We start from the raw sequence: 21,694 nt of genomic DNA on the forward strand, positions 1-21,694 counted from the left end.
ATTTATAGGGATGACTCTAGACACCAGCCTGTGTACCACCTTGTCCCTGGGAGATACCTGGGCACATTTACATTTTGTTTATTTTGTCCATGATGGCTATCTGGGCCCATTGGTGCAGGATCTTCTGGAGCCATTCTGTGCCTGCCTGGCACAGCCCCAGCACAACTCCAACCATGGAGGCCCTTGGGAAACATAAAATGGGAAATTTCTGGAGTCAGTTGGGAACAACACATAGTACACCAGAGAAAGGCTTATCAAAGCTTGTGTAAGATGAGTTTTGACAAAATGAGGAAGTCCTACTGGGAGCACTAGTCCTAGGCTCTGGGACTACCCAAGCAGCTGGGGACATGGTGAGACTGTTGCAACAACCAGCAGTGGACTTTGAAATCAAACCAATTTGGGCTCATAGTAGGTGCTCAATAAATACTGTAATTTCTTTTCTTAGCTTTAGCATCACCTGCTGTATTTGTAGGGTATACGTGGAACAATTGCTTAAGAACAGGTGGCCTTCTGTACTCTCAGACCTTGTGTGTCTTTCCTCTCCAGCTCTTCTCCCACCAGCCACACTGGACCTTCAGGGGTTTCAGAGAGGGAAGGCAACAGTGGCCCCCAGCCTTCGGAGGGCTTGGCTGGCCATTACCCCATGCGTAGAGCAAACTCGATTATTTTTCATTTGTATTACTAAGGGCAAGGCCCAATCCACACGGTGGGTCTTGAAAAATAGCCATCTTCTTTTCAGACATTCTAGGAAACATGGGTTTCTCTTCTTTGATAGAAGTGTGCAGTTTCATTATGAGAGTTTTCAGCTAGCCCAAAAGACCTGGCCTGTGCTATAGGTTTTTATATCTTCAGCTTCCAGCTTTTGAGAACCAATTTGGTCCCTCTGCAGATGATCCCCTCCTATAAGAAACCTGAGGTTTTGGGTGGGTACCAGAGTTTTGCCTAGAATTCCCATGGAGACAATGGCTGTGTCCATAACTGAATTCCAGGAAGGTTCTGTGGGGCTGAATCCAAAGTGGGAAATACTTGCAAAGCCTGGATGAACCTGGGTTCTGTAACCCATCCGTGTCTTCCCATAGAACAAGACTAGGGCATTCTGATAAAAGCATGGTGGCTTGATCAGATATTCACAGGAGGCAAGATTCTGCAAGCCTCCAGGGGTTTCTCATAGAAAGCCAGCTAGACACTTCACTAACTAAGTGCCTGGCAGCCAGAAAGCCCCACAGGCAGGCCCTGCTGAGATCTGAGGAGGACTAGCTGGAGGAATAGAAAGCACAGTTGAAGTGATGGGGAAGGTCAGCTGGTGAGAACGCCCACGTGAATAAACACATCCTTATACTCACAGTTCTCTGTACCCTCCACAGAAGGTTGCAAACAGCTATGAAATTATATGCAGGGTACAACGATCATTTTAAAATGACTCCAAAATTCTTTTTAAGATTTTATTCATTTATTTGACAGACAAAGTTCACAAGTAGGCAGAGAGGCAGGCAGAGAGAGAGAGAGGGGAAGCAGGCTCCCTGTGGAGCAGGGAGCCGGATGCAGGCCTTGATCCCAGGACCCTGGGATCATTACCTGAGCTAAAGGCAGAGGCTTTAACCACTGAGCCACCCAGGTCCCCCCCAAAATTCCTTTAAAGGAGAAGAAAATAATGTGATTAGGTACCTGAGTGATCTAGTTACCTAATTGTCCTGAAACTAAGAAAAAAAAAAAGATAAAATTGTTCTGGGTTATGTCATTTTCCAGTGACAGAAAACAAGAAATAGGGGGTTTTGTGAACTTTTCTTTTTCCTGGAAAATACTTTCTCTTGGCACTGAATATCAAACTTGTCTTTGTCTAAAGGGTAGTGGGTACCAAAGAAGGCAATTCACTTTTTACAAGATGAGAAAAAAGAGTGCTGCCCAATATAATCTTCTATATTGATGTTCTGAAAAAGTAGGGCCCTACCATTTGGACTTACTTCTGTGCAGACATTTCTTTGGGATGCCAGCAGTTTATACTGGCTGGCCAGTGGTCTCAGTTCATACTGAGCCCAGAGTTTAGAAAACTCAGAGAAATGCAAAGCTGGGATGCCTATCTTGTTCTTCTCGACATCTTTGTTATACACAGCACACACTCTTATGTGGTTTTAAATTTTTTATTTAAATTCAATTTAGTTAACATTAAGTGTATTATTAAATTTCAGGAGTTTAGTAATTCATCAGTTGCATATAACACCCAGGGCTCATTTATCATGTGCCCTCTTTAATGCCCATCACCCAGTTATCCCATCCCTCACCTCCCCTCCAGCAACCCTCAGTTTGTTTCCTAGAGTTGATTCTCTTCTAGTTTGTCTCCCTCTAAATTTTCATCTTATTTTATTTTTCCTTCCCTTCCCTATGTTGGTCTGTTTTATTTCTTAAATTCCACATATGAGTGAAATCATATGGTATTTGTCTTTCTCTGACTGACTGATTTCACTTAGCATAATATCCTCTGGTCCCCATCCACATCATTGCAAATGTCAAGATTTCATTCTCTGCTATGGCTGAGTAATAGTTATCTATCTATCTATCTATATATACAAAAAGATATCTCATATATATATAAAGACATATATATAAAGGTCATATATATATATATATATGATATCTTTTTTGTCCATACATCTGTTGGCGGACATCTGGACTCTCTCCATATTTTGGCTATTGTGGACCTTGATGCTATAAACATTGAGGAACATGTGCCTCTTTGAATCACTATGTTTGTATCCTTTGGATGAATACCTGGTAACACATGCACACACACACACACACACACACACACACACCCCTTCAAATGGGCCAGAGGCATCCTTCCATCCTTCCATAGCCCTGGTCTCTGAAATGCTCTCTTGCTGTATCATCAAAGCTAAGTGGCCCTGGGCTAGAGTAGAGTAGACTGTAGGTATGAGGCAGAGCTTATATGTCAGACCTGATTGTATCTGGGTATTTGTAGTTTCTGAAATGTTCTCTCATTTGTATAGATTACTTAAATGTAACATTTAAAAGGAAATGCATTTTTTTTTTTGCACAGAGTTCTACAGTTGAGTGTTGTCAGAGTTTCCTTTATAGATTCTCTTGAAAAATAATGAAAGACAAAGAGCTCAGAAAACCAACCATAAGAAGCTATAAATTCCCGTTAGATGTTGATCTTTCAGGACGATGAGTCACAACCTCAAAAGCATCCACAGCGTGGAGGCAGAAATTCAAGTGCCTCTCCTCCCCATGACTGCTCCTTCAGTCCTGCTCTCCAGAGATCAACGCTGTTGACCAGCTGGGAGGCTAGGAATCTTTCATGTATGTGATCACTCTGATAATGATAGCTTCAACCTCCTCACTGAGTGCAGGATCATGCCCATTGTGCTTCTTGGGAAAGCGGGGGATAAGGGGGAGCAATTGTAGACACAACAGAACTCAGACCCCAGTGTCTAGAGCTGAGTTGGCTGGAACCTGAGGTGAACTAAACAACTGGTGGTATAAACATTGCCCCAGCATTTAGGAACTTTCCTTTAAAAAAAAAGATTTTATTTATTCATTTATTTGAAAGAGAGAGACACAGCGAGAGAGGGAAGACAAGCAGAGGGAGTGAGAGGGGAAGAAGCAGGCTTCCCATCCAGCAGGGAGCCCGATGTGGGGCTCGATCTCAGGATCCTGACATTATGGCCTGAGCAGAAGGCAGATGCTTAACAACTAAGCCACCCAGGTGCCCCTAGGAACTGTTCACATCGTTGGCTCAGCAGGCCGTGAGCAGCGGAGACCAGTGACCTGCAGTGAGCCCTACGTGGATATGTGTAGACCTTGGTTTCAGGACCCATTCATGTGACTCTTATCTCTCTTGCTCACATCTCCTCTTTGCTATACCCTTAGCCAGGACCTCAGACCCACTTCTAGATAACAGCTGAAATTAAGCCTCTCTGTCTACACCAAGCCTGGCCCCTTTATCCTTCTAGCATAGTCACATTGTTTCCATGGGGCCAGGAGGGGTTGGGGTGAAAACCCAGAAAAATGAAGAATGGCCCACTGGTTCAAGTTCCCCCACCCAACTTGCTCCTTGTGCCCACTCACCACCAGAAAACCTGAAACATGGGTAGAGAAGCCATACATTTTCTTTTTATTATTATAGCATCTTCAATGATAAGATCAACAATGGATAATTTTAGATAAGTCTGGTGAACTGAGGTCAAGGTACTCTTTCTCCTGAAATGCTTAGCTCTTCGGGATGGTTGCAGCTTGTCATATTTACTCATAAATTAGCACTTGGCAGATGTACAAGGATCTGTTTATTGCTGCATCTAGGCTGCAAGATTGTTTAAAAAATTTTTTTATTTTAAAATAACTATAGATTCACAGTAAGTTGCAAAAATAATACATAGAGTCCCCATACAGCCTTCTCTTAATTTCCGTATATGGTTGTTCCATCTTGTGTTAACTCTGGTACAATTTCAAAACCAGGAAATCGACATTGGTATACTACGTATACATAGCTCTGTGTCATTTTATCCTATGTGTGTAGTTTATAACCACCACCACCATAACAGAATGAGTTGTTTATAGCACCACAGAGAGAGAGCTCTTGTGCTACCATTTTATGGTCCTGCCCACCTTCCACTACTTCTTAACAGGGCTAAAGCCTGGAAACCCCTGATCTGTTTTTCATCACAATCATTTTATTCTTTAGAATGGTCTAAAAATGGAGTCATAGTGCGTGTCACCCATGGAGGCTGGCCTTTTTTACTCAAAATAATGCTACTGAAATCCATCCAAATGATTGCATGTATCAGTAGTACGTCCCATTTTATTGCTGAATACTATTCCTCGATATGGATATACTAGAGTTTAACCATTTGCCTGTTGAGAGAAACTTGACTGTTTCTAGTTTGGGGCCATTACAAATAAAGAAGACTACTTACACTTAATGTAATTATTGAAATGTTAGGATATAAGTCTGCCATTTTATTTTTTGTTTCCCTGTTTATGTTTTTTCCTGTTGTTCATTTCTCTGTTTTCTTTTTTCTTTCTTTCTTTTTTTTTTTTTTTTTTGCCTACCCATGCATTACTGAAAGATTTGCTAAAATTCTACTTTGATTTACCTGTAGTACTTTTGAGTATATTTCTTTGTATGAACATTTTGTATAAATTTTGGTTGCTTGAGGGATTGCATTATACATACATAACTTACCACAGACGACTGGCATAGAGATTTTACCAGTTTGAGTATAAAGACCATAAGTCTTTGAAGTCTTAAAGTCTTCTTATAAAACTTTAATTTTCTGTGACTTATGTCTATGATTTTCTTAAATATTTCCTCTATATATGCAAAAAAATTCACCAAATATTTCCCAAAGTCATTTTCACACATAAATAGTCTAAAGCAAAGAGAGACAAAGTGAATTTAAGAAGCAAGTCAGTATCTTGGCCAGCACCACATGGCCTGGCTTCCAGAATGTTCCCCTTACCACTCTCTTTCTTCTCCTAACCGAGGGCTTTTCTTCTTCAGAGTCGTTTATCCTTGTTGGCTGATTAGTCTTCAAGTTTTTGCCATAAACTATTCTAGGGAGATGTTGAACGGATCCTGGGGATGGAGACACAAGAGACTGAGGCAATTTTACTCCAGGTCATGGAGGCAAAACATAGCAAGAGGTCACACAGGGGTCATCTAGGTCATGCCTAGCTTGCAGAGAGGGCAAGGACTAGGTTAGCCTAAATGGGGTTTTTGTTCTGTTTGAGGAAAGCAAAACCCCATGGTTTTCCTAGCAAGTGTTTGTAGGCTGAATACAATATTCAGGAAAGAAAAGTGACTGTGTATTTTAGAGCATGAAGGAATGTCAACATCAAGCCTTTTTCTTGATGAGAAAAAAAAGAAAAAAAATGTGCAAGATGACTCCTGACTTATCTCCACTCTCTGCTTCATTCTGCTGCCAGGGTTTCCTGGCTAAGAATGTATCTACCATGAACATCTCTTGTGGCAAATCAAAACCTGCCCATTTATTTATCAGTCCTGGTGAAGGTAAACACATTTACAACGCTTTCCTAAGACATGGCTGTGAGAATAAAAGCATTATCAAGCACCCAGACCAACGATGGCAAATAAATGTCGTCTTGCACACCAACCACTCAGCTGGCCGTGAATCCCGGACCAGTGCCTGGGGGTTGTTGAGGACCAAGGGCCATGGAAGAAGTATGGTGTGAGAGAGCAGGAGAGAGAGTAAGGGGGCAAACCCGGGGTCCAGAACAAGATCTGCCTGGGGGCACAGGGAGACTTTTTTGCTTCCTTCCTATTCTCTGCCAGTTCCTTTGAGTGACTAAGAGAGGAAAATTAATGCTAAAGAAAATGGGTAGGATCCAAATAACTGGACACCACTCTGTGTTTGGATCATGTGTCCTGCATGGATTCTGTACTTCTTGGTGAGAGATGAAGTTGCTAAAATAGAATGGCTACCTCAAGGACATGTTTAAGGCCCCACGTACTAGCGGTGTCTCCTGAGCCTAAGGCAGGTCATCTCATCATGCACTTCACAGATGAGGCTGCTCTGTTCATCTTGGGAAGGGCTTCTGGGAAATCACTTCCAGGGGAAATGTAAAGGGAGGGTACTCTCAGATCTGACCACGAGGCAGCGAGACAGATTCTCTAATATTCTACTGCTAGATACATAAATGTTTAATCTTATTGTAAACTATTTGATAGCAGGTATCAAAAATTATTTAAAAAAACATGCTGCTTAACATATTTGCAATAATGAAGCTACAGCAAGAAAACAATGCAGAATAATTTATAAAGTCTTCATGGTAGAGACTTGCCTCACAAAATTATTTCTAGGAGTGAAATACTGGAAACAACTTGGATACCCAATAGTAACTTATGTGTGTTTGTTCAACTGGCTCGCAGATGTTTTAAATTATAGTTATTAAGACCATGTAACAACATGGATTTCAAAGCAGGATGAAATGAGGTAAATGTTGTCATTTTTAACTGCATATAAAGATATATACAGAACCATAACTAGTAAGGAACTCTGTCACTATAATCGCTGCCTCACACTGTAGGGCTATGGATACTTTAAGATGTTATATTTAAAACTGTGCTGTGGTTTAGTTATTTTCATAATGGAAAACATTTAATAAAGGGAAAAGTTGAAAAGGGAATTTTGAGTCGTATTTTTGGAGATTTTGGAGAAAGAGTTGCCACAGCTAAGCATTCCAAAGGAAAGTAAGCAGCGAGGAGTGAAGAAATGAAATATGTGTCTGCTGTGCTTTATCATGTGAAAAAGAAACAAGCTAGTCCCACTGAATTAACAGACCTCCCTGCTTTTCCACTGACCACTACAAAACTTGCCGCCAACATAGGAAAGCCTTGATTAGGAAAAAAAATGGTTTCCTAAACATATCTTCCTTGATCCTCTCCTTATTTAGGCGGTATGAAGGGATGAGTGAGTGTGAGTGACTCGTACAAAGAAGGTTCTCTCCACCACTGTCAATTCTACGAAAGACTGACTGGGACTAGGGACACTGTCCAAAGTAGTATTTCAGCTTTGAGATGCACCAAACTTTAGTTCATGCAGAGAACTGACTTCTACTGAGTACTTCCTCCGGGTGCTATTTGCTGTAGGTGCGCAACAGCTCTTCCAGTCGGGGCTGATACTATTCCCACTTTACAGATGAGGGAACCAATGCTAAATAAGGTGTCCAGGGAAATGAAAAAACCAGAGCTGTCCTGGACCCGGATCTGTCCAGCTCCAGAATCTTTGGCTTTTCTCTAGGCCAGGCCAGACCTGTGTACCACTTGGCCCTGATTGCCTAACTTTCTCGGACAGTAACATTTGGTCCTGTCTTCTTTCAACTGGTCTGCCCAGGACAAGGCAAGCTTTCCCATGCTGACCCAGTCCCTGTATCTAACACAGTGCCTGGTAAGGTATTTATTTATTGACTGCACTGACCCGTACCTGCACCCATCCTTTCCTTACTCCCAAAAGAGTCTGGAAAAGAACTGGATATGAGAAGATGGGAATGCAATCTCATTCATTCACAGCCAGTCAAGAGCTTGCATATTCAGTCTAGAAAGCTCCTAGAGCCAACTGTGCATATGCAGACAAGAGAAAAAAATGATAAAACTGCTTTTAGTCCAAGACATTACCTACCAACACTTAATGATAATATCTGCCCATCTCTGTGGCTCAGTTTTGTCACCTTCCCAAAACTCAGTGTCCCTCTGCCTTCCTACCAATCCATGCTCTGAGATTCCTGGCCTCCGAAGCCCTGAGCCAAAGCATGCCCACAGAATGAACTCCACATCTGGGAGCTGGCAGTCCTCCTAAAGTGCACTGTGACTAAGTGCATGCTGGCCATAATGACTACCCTGGTCATGGGCTATAGGCAGGAGAATTCTGGGAAGAAGGGGGATGGATGGCCCTTTTCTGATTCGTTGTGCCTGTACCTGTGGGTGTGTGCATGCAGAGAAGATAGAAGAGGCAAAGAATTAAAAGCCCTTCACTCAACAAAATCACAAGCCAAGGAGGAAGGGAAAGGTATTTTATGGGCTTGGCTAGAGGAGCTGTTGCAGGAATGGAGGGCTCCCACAGTTCCCTGTAGATGCCACCCCCTACCTTCTTCCCTCCCTCCCTTTCCCTTTCTGCTTCAGGGTTAGGGTCCCTGGTCACCTCCAGTCTTCCTGGGAATCCTTGGCCATGGAGTTGGGTGAGACCAGATTGGAAAAGATGGCCTTTTTCGGTGCTCCCGTGGCCATATTCTTGATTTTGTTCAGCTTGTCCCGGGCCTGTTGGCATTTTCTTAGGCAGTTTGAACACAGATCTTTGTCTTCCACCAGATATAAGTTGTCCATCCTCTTGATGGTATCTATGAATGTGTCTGACTCCTCCGACTTGGGAAAGGGGTTTCGCTTTATGTTGAGCTTTTTGAGCTTGGGGAGCTTGGAGATGCTGTTGGGGATGCTGGTCAGCAGGTTGTCATAAAGCCCCACCTCATGGAGCTCCTTCAGAGCACCCAGGGTGGTGGGCACACTGTCCAGGTGGTTCAAGCCTAGGTTCAAGGTGCGGATATTCTTGAGCTGATTGAGCTCCACAGGCAGCCCATTGGTGATGAGCCTGTTGTTGCTGACATTGAGGTAGAGCAGAGTCGTCATCTGGCCAAGGGACTCCGGAAGCTTGTCGATATAGTTGCTGTGCAGGTCCAGCCACCGCAGGTTCTGGAACTTGGAGATTGATTCAGGGATTTTTCTGATCAGATTCCGGCTAAGGTCGAGCTCATCCACATCATTCAGTCTCAGGATACACTTGGGGAAATTGGTAATTCCCATCTTGCTCAAGTCAAGGCGTTTTCTCCCATCAAATGTGATTTTGATACAATTCTTGGCCACTTTGAGGGTGATCTTCTTGCCCTTGGGGCCTTTCCCGCCCTTGGCCATGTTCTTTTAATAAGGGCGTAGGTTTGAAGTGTGCTATTCTGATTGGTGGGTGGTCGGTTTGAGGGAAAAGTCACAGGAAACTGCTATATATACTGTGACAAAAGAGAAAAGAAGTCTAGTTAGGAGCTGACATGAGGGCACTAGACTCCCCCTGAATTGTAATGCTTCACTCGCTAGTGGTTAAAGGAGACAATGAGGAAGGTGGACAGAAATCAGGGCATCAGCAGAAGTCACCTAGCCAGAGGTCTTCAGCAAATTCAGCGTCCTCTTCCGGGATGTGGGGTTGGCCCGAAGGATGCTCAGTGTCCATCTGGCTGTGCCATTCCCTGACTTACAAATCTCTCCACTGTCCTGGGCTCAGACATATCCCCCACCCCCACCACCAAGGGCTGTGTGTGTGTGTGTGTGTGTGTGTGTGTGTGTGTGTGTGTGTGTTCTTGGCTATCTGCTACTTCCCAGACCCTCTCAAAAATCTAGTGTTTCCTTACAGTTATCCCATGAGTCCCTAGGGTGGGGAATGCTGAGTTCCCAGAAGCAGCACAGCCTGGATATGAGGGAATAGGTGGGAGTGAATGACCCACGTCTTACATCTCTCCTCACCTTCTTCCTGGACCCAGAGGCAACAGTCGGGTATGAGCTACTGTCACTGCAGTGTGTCAGGAACAGCAAGAGAGCATCTTTCACTCGGCCCGCAAGTGCATGTGGGTGCCCACACCTCCGTGGGGAGGTTGGAGGAGCCAGGGTTGAGCCTGGCAGCCAAAGAATAATGTCTTTTCCCACTTCCTACCCCCTATGCTTCCTCACTTGCACCCTTCACACTGCAGTCCCAGTGGAGACACCTCTGCACGGATAGGTCTGATGTTAGCTATGACTGCTGCCATATGGAGAAGCAGAATGGACAGAGGCATGGGTAGAGTCTGGCCTCAAAATGCTTGGCTTAGAAGTCTAGCTCTGCATTAAAGAATTTTCTTAAATTTTCAGTGCCATAGCTATCTCATTTATGAAAACAGCCCTCTGATAGGGCTCTTGGGGAGTGTAAATTATCTAAGCCATAAAGTGCTTACAACAGTGCTTGGTACATAGTAAAACCTTGATTAATGTTAACTATTAAATATTATTATCAGGAACTTTGCACATATTCCTTTTAATCTCCAACTGTCCAATAAGATCCATAGGATTATCTCCATTGTAAAGAAATGAATACTGAGGCTTGGGAGTAAGGAAGATCTTTAGCTAGGAAGAGGATGTAAACTGTCCTGTCCTATTCTAGGGGCTGTTTTCTAAAACCTGATGCCCTTTGCTTACTGATTTTCTGTCTTAGATCAAGCTCCCACCCTGGAAAAATGCATACTGTCAGGAGACAGATCCTTGCATTAGCTCCATTTCCCTACAGGCATGAGTGGGAGAGATGCCCTGCAGTTTCTGTAGTTCATCATTCAGGCCCTTTATTAGGAACCACGTTTGCAAAACACATGAAGCAATTGAGCTATGTCAGTCCATCATCACATGTTTTCCTCACACAGTAATCCTCAGTGTCAAAAGGAAGTGGGTAAAAATTACCTTCCAGGAGCTTACTATCAGTCGTGCTATTGCCATTCCTAGCTAAGGTCAGAGGGTCCAGCCCTATGCAAGTCATCCTGGATAAGAGCCTCCGGGATGGAGATATCCAGAGTAAACCAATGGAAGCATTCTTCGCTCTCAGCAGCACTGGTGTTCTTTCAAGCAGGCCTTGCAAGCTGAACCTATTCTTTAGAAACAATGAACTAAGCACATTCAGGTGTAGTTGGCTGGTTACCGAAGACAATACCGTGTTTACCACTGTTGCAGTTTTTATATCATGCAGAATTGAGGAACCAGAAAGGATAAAGCAGGCTAAAAATGAAGGCTGGGGCTCTAGCTGCAGTTAGGATGGAAAAGGGCCCTCTTCCCTGTCTCACCGGTTGAATGCAGCTAAAGGTCCCAGACAGAACTCCTGGAGCAGCTCTCCAAGGATAAGATGAAGGCTAAGGTTAAAAGATATCTGAGGATAAAGTGATAAAGAGTATCAGACAGATTGGAAAAGTAACTCTAAGTAACTCAAAATAAGACCAACTTTGCAGCAATGCAAAGATTTACAAGAAAAGCCCCTTTCTGGGCTCAAAACCAAGAAAGGGGACTCTTGGGGTTGTGGAGAATGAGGGAGATGTCTTGTTTTTTTCCGTTTGTTTTTTCCATCCTCTGCTGCCTCAGCTCCAGGCAATCCTGTATCACTAGAGTGGTCAGGCAGGCAGCTAAACCTCTGAGGGAGGAGAACCATTGTCTCTGACCAAACTTCAGTCCCAAGGACATAGAGGTTGCTTTTTTCTCTCTACCCTACTGCCACTTGGCCCCAGAGGCAGAAATAGTGGCACGAAGTACACAGTTGACTTAGAAAATAAAAATCCCAAGATTCTATCCAGAAGACCAAGGAGGGAGGTCACTCTTAGAGTCACAATGGGTGATTGTAAAGAGGAGGGGGTTTAATTAGCTTGTATATGAACTCCTGGACACACCCTGAAGATGTCTATTTGTGGAGAAAACCCTGAACAAGATCTTTAGTACCCAATCCCAAACTGTGAACCCGAAAGCTTTGAATGTTGAGCTGAGAGGTAGATCACTGCACAGATCATTTCAACTGATGCTGAAAAAATACGTGACAAAAGTTAACATCCACTTATGATGGCAAACCAATAATAGAAAGGCTCTTTCTTAACCCAAAAAAGATGCATGCATGCGTGTGCACATGCACACACGTGCACACACACACATCCTATATTTCATATCATACCTGGTGACAGATTAAATGCTTTCCCCCTACATTTGGCAACAAAGCAAGAAGGTAAACCCTCAGTATGCCTATTCAACATCATATGGGAAATTCTAGCCAGTACAATAATGCAAGAAAAATAAAAGGCATTACAGATAGGGAAGAATGAAATAAAACTCTTTTTACTCACAGATAACCTGCTTATCCACCTAGAGAGTTCCACCAAATTTAAAAAACACTCTTGGAAGTGATTATTAAGTTTAGCAAGGTTACAGGATATAGATTAACACCTTGGTTAACACACCAAAAACCTCATGTATTCCAACAATAAACAATTGGAATTTGAAATTTGAAAAATAATAATGCTCCAAAAAATAAAATTTGTGTATTTCACGTAAGTAATAAAAATGTACTGCATTTCTGTGATGGAAATTATGAAACACTGATGAAATAAAGCAAAGAAGATCTAAATAAATGGAGAAACATAGCATATTAATAAGCTGAAAGACTCAATATCATGAAGAATCAATTCTATCCAAATTGGTCTAAAGATCAATTAAAATTCCAGCAGGATTATTTGTATACATGAATGAACAGATTTTAAAATTTATATTGAGGGGCGCCTGGGTGGCCCAGTGGGTTAAAGCCTCTGCCTTCTGCTTAGGTCATGATCCCAGGGTCCTGGGATCAAGCCCTGCATTGGGCTCTCTGCTCAGCAGGCAGCCTGCTTCCCCCCCCCCCAACCCCGCCTGGCTTTCTGCCTACTTGTGATCTCTGTCTGCCAAATAAATAAAATCTTTTAAAAAAAGCAAACTGTGGAAAGAACCAAGATGCCCTTCAACGGACGAATGGATAAGGAAGATGTGGTACATATACACGGTGGAGTATTATGCCTCCATCAGAAGGGATGAACACCCAACTTTTGTAGCAACATGTACGGGATTGGAAGAGATTATGCTGAGTGAAATAAGTCAAGCAGAGAGAGTCAAGTATCAGATGGTTTCACTTATTTGTGGAGCATAACAAAGAACATGGAGGACATGGGGAGATGGAGAGGAGAAGGGAGTTGTGGGAAATTGGAAGGGGAGATGAACCGTGAGAGACTATGGACTCTGAAAAACAACCTGAGGGTTTTGAAGGGGTGGGGGGTGGGAGGTTGGGGAACTAGGTGGAGGGTAATAGAGAGGGCATGTATTGCATGGAGCACTGGGTGTGGTGCAAAAACAATGAGTGCTGTTACACTGAAAATAAATTAATTAATTAAAAAAAATCTTCATATCCACACACAAAAAAAAATTCATATTGAAAGGAAAAGAAACTAGAAATACAAAAATTCTAAAAAAGAAAACATCAAGTTAAGGGATTCATGCTTTCAGTTTTAAAATTTACCATGTAATTACAACATGTGGTGTTGGTGAAGGGACACATACATAGATCAGCGGAATAGAAAACAGAGCCCAGAAATTAGAGCCACACAAATACAGCCAAATGGTCAAATGATTTTTGACAAAAGTTCAAAGGAAAGTCAATGGAGAAACAATGAACTTTCCAACAAATACTGCTGGAACAATTGGTTACCCACAAACAAACAAACAAAAATAATCATTGAAATGAGCTCAGATTAACTCAAAATGAATCACAGATATAAATGTAAAGTGTAAAACCAGGAAACATCTAAAGAAAACACACAAGAAAATCTTTATAAGCTTGAGTTGGGCAAAAGTACAATCCATAAAAGAAAAGAAAATATTGACAAATTGGACTTCCACAATACTTACAATTTCTGCTCTTTTAAAAAAATCAAGAATAAAAAGACAGGCTATAGAATGGAAGAAAATATCTGTAGATCTCATGTCCAACAAAGAACTAGTATCTAGAATCTACAAAGAACTCAAGGTCAACAATAAGAAGACAATATAATAAAAATAAAATGCCCAAGAGATTTAACAAGACTTTTCACCATAGAATTTATAGGGTTGGCAAATAAGCCCACAAAAAGTTGCTCAACATCATTACTCACTAGGAAATGCCAATTAAAATCACAAACAGATACCACTACACAGTTATTTGAATGTCTAAAATAAAAAAACAAAAACCCTTAAGAAATCTAAATAGTACAAAGATTTGGTGAGGAAACAGCAACCAGAGAACTCATGGGAATTCAAAATGTTACTCCAAAAAAACAGTTTGGCAATTTCTTATAAAATGAACTGCATACTTACCATATAACCCAACATTTCCCCAACTAAGCAATTGCCCTAGAAAAACAAAAATGTAGGTTCACACAAAAACGTATGCATGTGTTTATAGCTGCTCTGTTCGTGATTGCCAAAACCAGAAGAAAACAATCCAAAGACTTTCCAGTGGGTGGTTGGATAAAGAAATTGTGGCATATCCTTATCACGGAACACTGTGAAACAGAAAGAGGACAAATCTGTTGACCATGTAACAGCTTGGATGCATCTCAAAAGCATTTTGCTGAACAAAAAAAGCCAATCTTCAAAGCCCATATAATGAATGATTCCATGTAGATGGTGTTCTGGAAAAGCCACAACGACGGTACAGAAAACAGAGGAATGGTTGCCCGGGATTAGGGGCAGAGAAGGTGTGTGACTGTAAGGCAGCAGCAGGAGGGAATTTTCTGGGGTGCTGGAACTGCCTGTGTCCTGACTGTGGTGCTGGTGTAAAACTGTACATATGTTAGAGCCCAGGGAACTGTGCACTAAAAAAGGGAAAATTTACAATTTTTTAAAAAAACTTAAAAATACTTAGGACTCTACTTCTGCTTCTGTCCTTTTCACTGTGGCTCCTTGCTTGGCCTGGTTTAAAAGCCACAACTTTTTTTTTTTAAAGATTTTATTTATTTATTTGACAAAGGGACAGAGATCACAAGTAGGCAGAGAGGCAGGCAGAGAGGGAGGGGGAAGCAGGCTCCCTGCTGAGCAGAGAGCCCGATGCAGGGCTCCATTCCAGGACCCCGGGACCATGACCTTAGCCGAAAGCAGAGGCTTTAACCCACTGAGCCACCCAGGCACCCCAGAAGCCTGCAACTTTTGATGTCCCCACGTAGCCCTGTCTTGCCCGGTAAAGGGCATCCAGATAATGTACCACGTGGCATTGCTGTGGTACACGTGCATATCAGCGCAGGGAACAGCCGCCCACAAGATGGCCTGTCAGAGCAACTGCCCTACTGCACTTGAGTTGAAATTGTAATTTAAAGAAAGATGGACCAAAAGCAAGGGAACCTGTGTTCTGATCTTATGGATATCAATGACTTTTCTGCATGGCGAGGTGCCAGATTTAGCCCATAAAATTACACACTTCAGCTAAATTTGAGCTCCAGATAAACAACAGACAATTTTTAGTACACATTGTGTCCCAAACATTGCATAGTTCCATATTTTATTTGGCAGTTCTGTCCCCCGGGCCTGAACAAATAGTAAAGTTTCCTTTGCTCGTGATCCTTGTGTTAGTCCTTCAGGACTAATTTAAGCCAAATCGATGTACTTATTGCCACATTCATTCGTTTGTTCACTCACCAAGGAAGTATACTGAGAGCTTATTAGGTGCTGCACAGGTGAGCAATAAAGAGGGCCAGTCCCCAAGCTCGAAGGGCTAAAATGTAGATTGTTATTGATTCTCCTGGGCTCCCCAAAGCTCAGGGATAAAGTTCAGCTCAAATCCAATAAGCATGGGTTAGAGGAGCCCTGGATGAGAAGAATGCTTCCAGTAGACTGAAGACTGCCTGGGTGAGCCCTGCTGAGCCTGCTCCCCAGAGCCCATCCAAACCCTGATGAGAAGCCCCCCAAGTTCTGATGATGGGAAGGCAGCAGCCTGGAGCTGCCCACAGAGGACTTCTCCATTAAAGAGCTTCTCTCCGTCAGGCTCTTTGGCTCCAAGCTTGCTTATGAATTACCTGCAAGGCAAAGCAGGGGCTAGGATAACACACTCTGCCACTTCCCCAGCACATCTGGGGCCACAGTCTGCCCCAGGCCAGGTGAAGCATGATCAGCCCTCACCCACTTCATACTTCTTCCACCTTACCTGGCTGGGGACCTCGCTCTTCGCTATAGAGATTAGAGTGTGTTATATTTGCTCGGAGTCCATGAGGACCCTCTAAGCTGTTGAGTACCATTGGAAGCGGACTAATGCCAGAAGCCCCCAAAGGCCAGGAATATCCCTTCTCTCATTCAACCCGGAATGGTCAGCATCCTGCCCAGTTCTGCCCATCAAGTAGGAGAACAAATACGGGCAAAAGAAGTGTAAAACTCATGATCTTTTGATTCAGCAACAACTGGTTAGATGGTCTGATATTATCAATTCACAGAATCCTCAAATGTCAGAGTGGGAGTAGCAACCCACACAGGGGCAGCTGGAAAAACAGAGAAGGAGATATAAATTGATAAGTGGATAGACATGGATGGATGATGGATGGACGGATGGACAGATGGATGGTTGGAGAGATAAGAGGTTTCGTATCGTATGAATAGCTGAGAAGCCCTAACACAAGAAGTTTTTTAAATGCGCTGGGTCTTTTTGTCCTGAACAATTGATTTTTATACTTTGGAAAAACTGGACCAGTTGGTTGACTCTAATTTCTAATTAATTTTTCTATCTAGTCATCGTGAATCAAACAGCATGGTGGGACACCCCGTGGATATCTAAATTAAAAACGTAACAGCAACCTATATTTTCATGCCATCAAAATATTTGCAGGCATTTTTAGTTGTAAGATTGTTACCATCACTATGATAATAGAGTTTATCTTGTGCCTCGCACTCATGTGTCTTTATATTTATAATTAAGACTGGCTCTGTATATATCTGATATCTTTAACATCTTGCTAATGTGATCTCACAATAATTATTTCACTCTTGACTAATGCATTGAGACACAGGACAGACACACTATAGAACCCAAAGCCCAAAAGTCACAGCTGTATCCCAGCCAGTATTTGGAGCTAACTTAAAAAGCAAGCTTCATGCTATATGAGTGAGAAGTATCTTTTGGTTGCAGGCCATCTCTTAAGGGGAAATGATGTAAACTTCCTTCAGTAGAATCAGTCATACCAAAGGCACTGCATTTATTCTCTCTCTTGACTTTCATAAGACCCATTCCCTGGACACATAAGGCACCAGCCTCCCCTCCACTGTGACTACCCACGTGGCTTCAAATCATTCCGTGTGCCCTCTGCCCCTTCCCCAAACATCTGTGTCTTCTCATAAGCAGCCAGGTGGCAGGTGAAGATGTGGGTGCGTCCTCTGGGACCGTCTGTGAGCTGCCCCTGTCTGGACCCTCTGGCCAGGGCTCCAAAATAGGCATGAATGTTTGACTTGGGCCCAGTCTGCCCTGGGGGAAAGAATGACCATTTGTCCAGTGCCCACCCTGGGCCAGGAACTGTGCGTTCATCTACTTGCTTTGCAGGGTTAGCTGGTTTCCGGAGTACAAGTGCACTGGGGTGTGTAAATATGAAGTGCTTTTATTTTTTCCATTCCTGCCCCCAGCTGTGTTATGTTGAGCCCCTCTTTCCTGTGGGCAGAAGGACAGATTGCTAGGAAGGGGATATAGGACAGACTGGAGGCAGAAGGATGTCTGCGGAGCTCACAGCAACAGCTCTACCAGACACATGGTGGAGTTGACAGAGAGAGATGCAGACAGCAGGCGTGGAGTCTTACAGGGCCCCCATGATCGTGCGCGTTTTCTGACACCATCAGAAGATCCACTCAGCATCATTCACTCAGGTGGCATGTACCCAAGTCACGACTGCAGAGCTGCGGCTGGGCCCTTCCTCTATCTTTATAGCAGTGACGCAAAGGGTCACTTCTACCTTTAGAATAAGAGAACTGAGGCTCAGAGAATCTAGTGACTTTCCCAAGGTACCACAGATAATGCAGCACAGTCAGAGCAAACACAGATATGTCTGATACCAAAGTGTATGATCTCTGTGCTACACTAGGCTGTCTTTCTTTCCTCTGTCTACTGTTGCCTCTGCTCTAGCAATAGGAAATGCTTATCTGGGTGGGTGGGGGCACATTGCCAGCCCTGTGACTCCAAGGAGAAGGCATTCTGGAATCCTAGCATTCCCAGGGCAAAATATACCTGGAACAGAAATTAAAGTTGCTTGTCCCTCATGTCCCCAAAAGATGTGCTGCCTCTGGCTTTGGAATCTTTTGTCCCTCGGCTGTCCCCAAGCTCCCCCAATGGTGTGAGCTTCTTGCCACATTGAACGTGTCAAGAATGTGAAGGGGGCTGCTGGCTATGTAGGGGCACTGAGAGGCTGTATGCAGACCACCAGAAGTTTGATTTTCATTGTGTGGGCTCACTGTAAAGTCCAATCCCTATGAGTTGCTCGTATGCCCTTCCCAGACAACAGTCCATCCCCCTGTGTCAATCACATGATTCTCTCTACCCCCTCCCCCTCCCACACGCATGCTCAATCCTTAGAGGCACGTCATGCCCTCTGCTTCACAAAGCCACCTCCCTTAGCCATTTCTTTCGGTCCTCACTACCCTCCCTTGAGGTGGGAATAGTCCTCCTACCCAAAGATAAACACGCCGTGGGGTGGAGTGGGGCATGAAGTAGTTTATCCAAACTCCCACAGCTCACCTTGTTCCAAGGCTTCTGGGTAAAACATTCTTTCCATGATAGTAGAGCCGCAGCACACAGAGTGTCTGTGTGGGAGTCCTCAGGTTCACTCCATGTGGCAGTTATCTGGTTAATCAGATCAGCGCGGCTCTAAGTGTCTTCCTGGGCTATTATGCGTGTACAATTCTGTCTACCCTTAATATTATTTACTTCTCCGTCCTGAGCACCCGTGCGGCTCGCACATGTGCGCCTCGGATGCTGTTATCTGTCAAACTGCCCCCTTCCCCTGGCGGATAATAAGAATTCAACTTTTATTTGGAACAAAAGTTCCCAGGGGGTCACATGGCCCAATAACAGAAGATTATGATTTCTTATTCGTTTAATAGCATCTATTTTGTAATTCTGAATGTACTCTGTTTTAATTGGATTTGTTAAGGGAACAAAAGGGAATAGGTGCCTTACGATTAAAATAAAATATTAAGATTATTAGTTTAACAGACTAGAACCGCCTTGTTCATCAGTGAACGCATTCAAAACACACAAACCAACCTCCGCACACAGGAAAGCAGAAGGACCAGTCATTCCTGGTACCTGCAGACCTTCAGAGATGAGCGCTAATTCAGTTTCAACCAACGTGGTTTAAACACTGCTACTGCCAGATAGATGCTATTGCATTTTCTCCCCACGGCCTAGGCCTTCCCTGCAGATAAGGCAATGGGCTCCAAAAAGCGGCCTGGAAGGGTGAAAAGTACAGGGGCTTCAGACCACCTGGGATGCTGTCTGCCTCCCGCTCTACCACTCGGGGGACCCTGGACGGTCCCCTGAGCCTCACAGAGCTTCAGCTGTGAATAGGATCAGTTGAATAGGATCCTATTCAGTTGTGAATAGGATCACAAAAGTGGCTGCTTCTGAAGGTGGGGTGAGGGTAGGAAAGCCCTGGAGGCCTGTGCTGTGCCTTCCTGTATTGGGGGAGAGGGGAGATCGTGGCATGATCAGGACAGCATAACTGTTCAACAGTGGAGCCACAACTCCAGCATTCCCACAGAGTAGAAATCGGATTCAGGCTCCACAGCCCTGCGTCCTTACTGTGGCATCTCTGCCTCGCCGGGTGCACTTTAGATTACTTTATCCTGGGGGACAAGGAGACATAGCTCCTTGAGCCACAGGACCCCCAAGATTGGAGCCCTGAAGATCGGCCGTAAGAGGACAGTTGAATTTCCCACGGCCCTCCTGGATTTACTCATTCATTAACAATAGGTACCTGACAGCCGCTGTGGATGGCCGTGGTTTCATACAGCAAGCCACAGGAAGCGGCAGAGGAACAAAAGCAGAGAAGTGTACAATGCCAGGTGGCAAGGAGTGCTAGGAGGAGAAAGAGTTGGCACAAAAGAAAAGAGATGGTGCTGGGGGGAGGGAAGGGGGCATACGCTTCTGGAGAGAGGGACCAGGAAGGACATCCTTGAGAAGAAGACACCCGGGCAGAGACTGAAGGAAGTAGGGATCCAGGGGGATGGGGAGGGTGTTTTGGATAGAGGAAACAGATGGAAAGGCCCTTGACAGAGGGGAAAGGAGGGACAAGAGCCGGGGAGAAGGAAGAGGGAAAATGGAAGGAGGGTGAAGAGAGAAGGGGGTGGGAGGTGGAAGGGAGAGAGAGAAGGAAGGAAGGCAGGCAGGCCAGAAGCACAATTAAAAACAAAATAAGCAAAACAACAACAATGAAAACACACCAAGCAAACAAACAAGCAAAAATGAGACAGACATGATCTGGCTTATTGCTTATTTTCCAATTGATACTCGGGCTGTTGTGAGAAAAATCCCCAGAGCATGTCAAACCAAAGAGAGAGAGCCAGGCCCACACTTCCTCCAAGGCCACCACAGACAAACCCGGGTCCCCTCTGCTCTAATTTCTACCAAAGACAGGAGAAAACCCAGCCACCTGGCTGGCATCAGCCATAGTGTGGTACTGGACTGGCACCTCACTGTGAGGTGTGCTCTCAGACAGGGTCTCGGGGCCACCAGGAAGCTACCATGTGCAGGACCCCTTACGTCCAGCCCACTGGGTGGGAACATTTGGGGGCAGTGGCCATAAACCAGACATGGCAGGGAGTTGTCTGGGCTGGATGAGAACTGTGTCTGCCATGGGCTCCCTGGGGGCCATGGCCAAACCACTCGCCTCTTCTCTGTCTACACCCATACCTGGGTGATCTCACCTAGTCTCTTTATTTAAATACACTGATGACTCCCCAACTTTTGTTTTTTGTCTAGACCTTGCCCTCTGACCCCAGACTTCTGTATCTTTCTGCCTACTTAACATTGCTCCTTGCACTATGCAAAGACACCAAAACACATTGTGTCCCAAACCAATCTCCCTGTCCCCCCCGCTGCCCCCACAGCCTCCTCCAGCCAGGCCGACAGCAACAGCATCTCGCGTATCAGGCCCCAGACTGTGACATCACACTCAACACCCCTTTGCCTCTTAGGTTCCACGTTTGGTCCATCAGGAAATCCTGCGCGCTCTGTGTTCAGAGTCAATCCAGAATCCTACCATTCCCCACCATGTGTCCAGGGGCCACCCTGGGCTGAGTCACCACCGTTTGCCACCGGGCCTTGACGGTGGCCTCCTGTCTTGTTTTCCTGCACCTGTCTTTGCCCTGTGCAATCTGTTCTCCACACAGCAGCCAGAGGATTTCTGTTACCACAGCAAGTCCCTCCCTGTTACTCCCTGGCGCACTCCCCTCCAGTGACTCCTGTCTCACCCAGATAAGGGCTGGACACTTTCCAGTGGCTTCATGGCCTGATCCACTGCCTCCTCTCTGAAGGACCCCCCACCACTCAACCCTACACTCACTCCACATCCACCACTCAGCCCAGACATTCCTCTAATC

The 21,694-nt window shown here is 44.4% G+C and overlaps 2 protein-coding genes across 4 annotated transcripts in view; one reads left to right on the forward strand and one right to left on the reverse strand.

Annotated features, from left to right (window-relative positions):
* Window positions 1-21,694, forward strand: part of WDFY4 (WDFY family member 4) — a 271,420-nt gene that overhangs the window by 201,695 nt on the left and 48,031 nt on the right. The gene's annotated exons all lie outside the window — the stretch shown is intronic.
* On the reverse strand, window positions 5,572-9,439 carry LRRC18 (leucine rich repeat containing 18). The gene is made up of 2 exons (XM_046027427.1): window positions 8,676-9,439; window positions 5,572-5,593 (listed from the first exon to the last, which is right to left on the reverse strand). Exons 1-2 carry the CDS (start codon window positions 9,437-9,439, stop codon window positions 5,572-5,574), a joined length of 786 nt encoding a protein of 261 aa, XP_045883383.1.

This window comes from Meles meles, chromosome 13 (genome assembly GCF_922984935.1).
Source record: "Meles meles chromosome 13, mMelMel3.1 paternal haplotype, whole genome shotgun sequence".
Taxonomy (NCBI): domain Eukaryota; kingdom Metazoa; phylum Chordata; class Mammalia; order Carnivora; family Mustelidae; genus Meles; species Meles meles.

Bases quoted from the DNA above. Each gene is read 5' to 3' on its own strand.
- LRRC18 (XM_046027427.1), bottom strand. From the start codon at position 9,439: ATGGCCAAGGGCGGGAAAGGCCCCAAGGGCAAGAAGATCACCCTCAAA. The intron at 5,594-8,675 runs GTGACCAGGGAC...CTCCATCCCCAG, and splicing joins GATTCCCAGGAAGACTGGAG to GATCCGTTCAACATCTCCCT.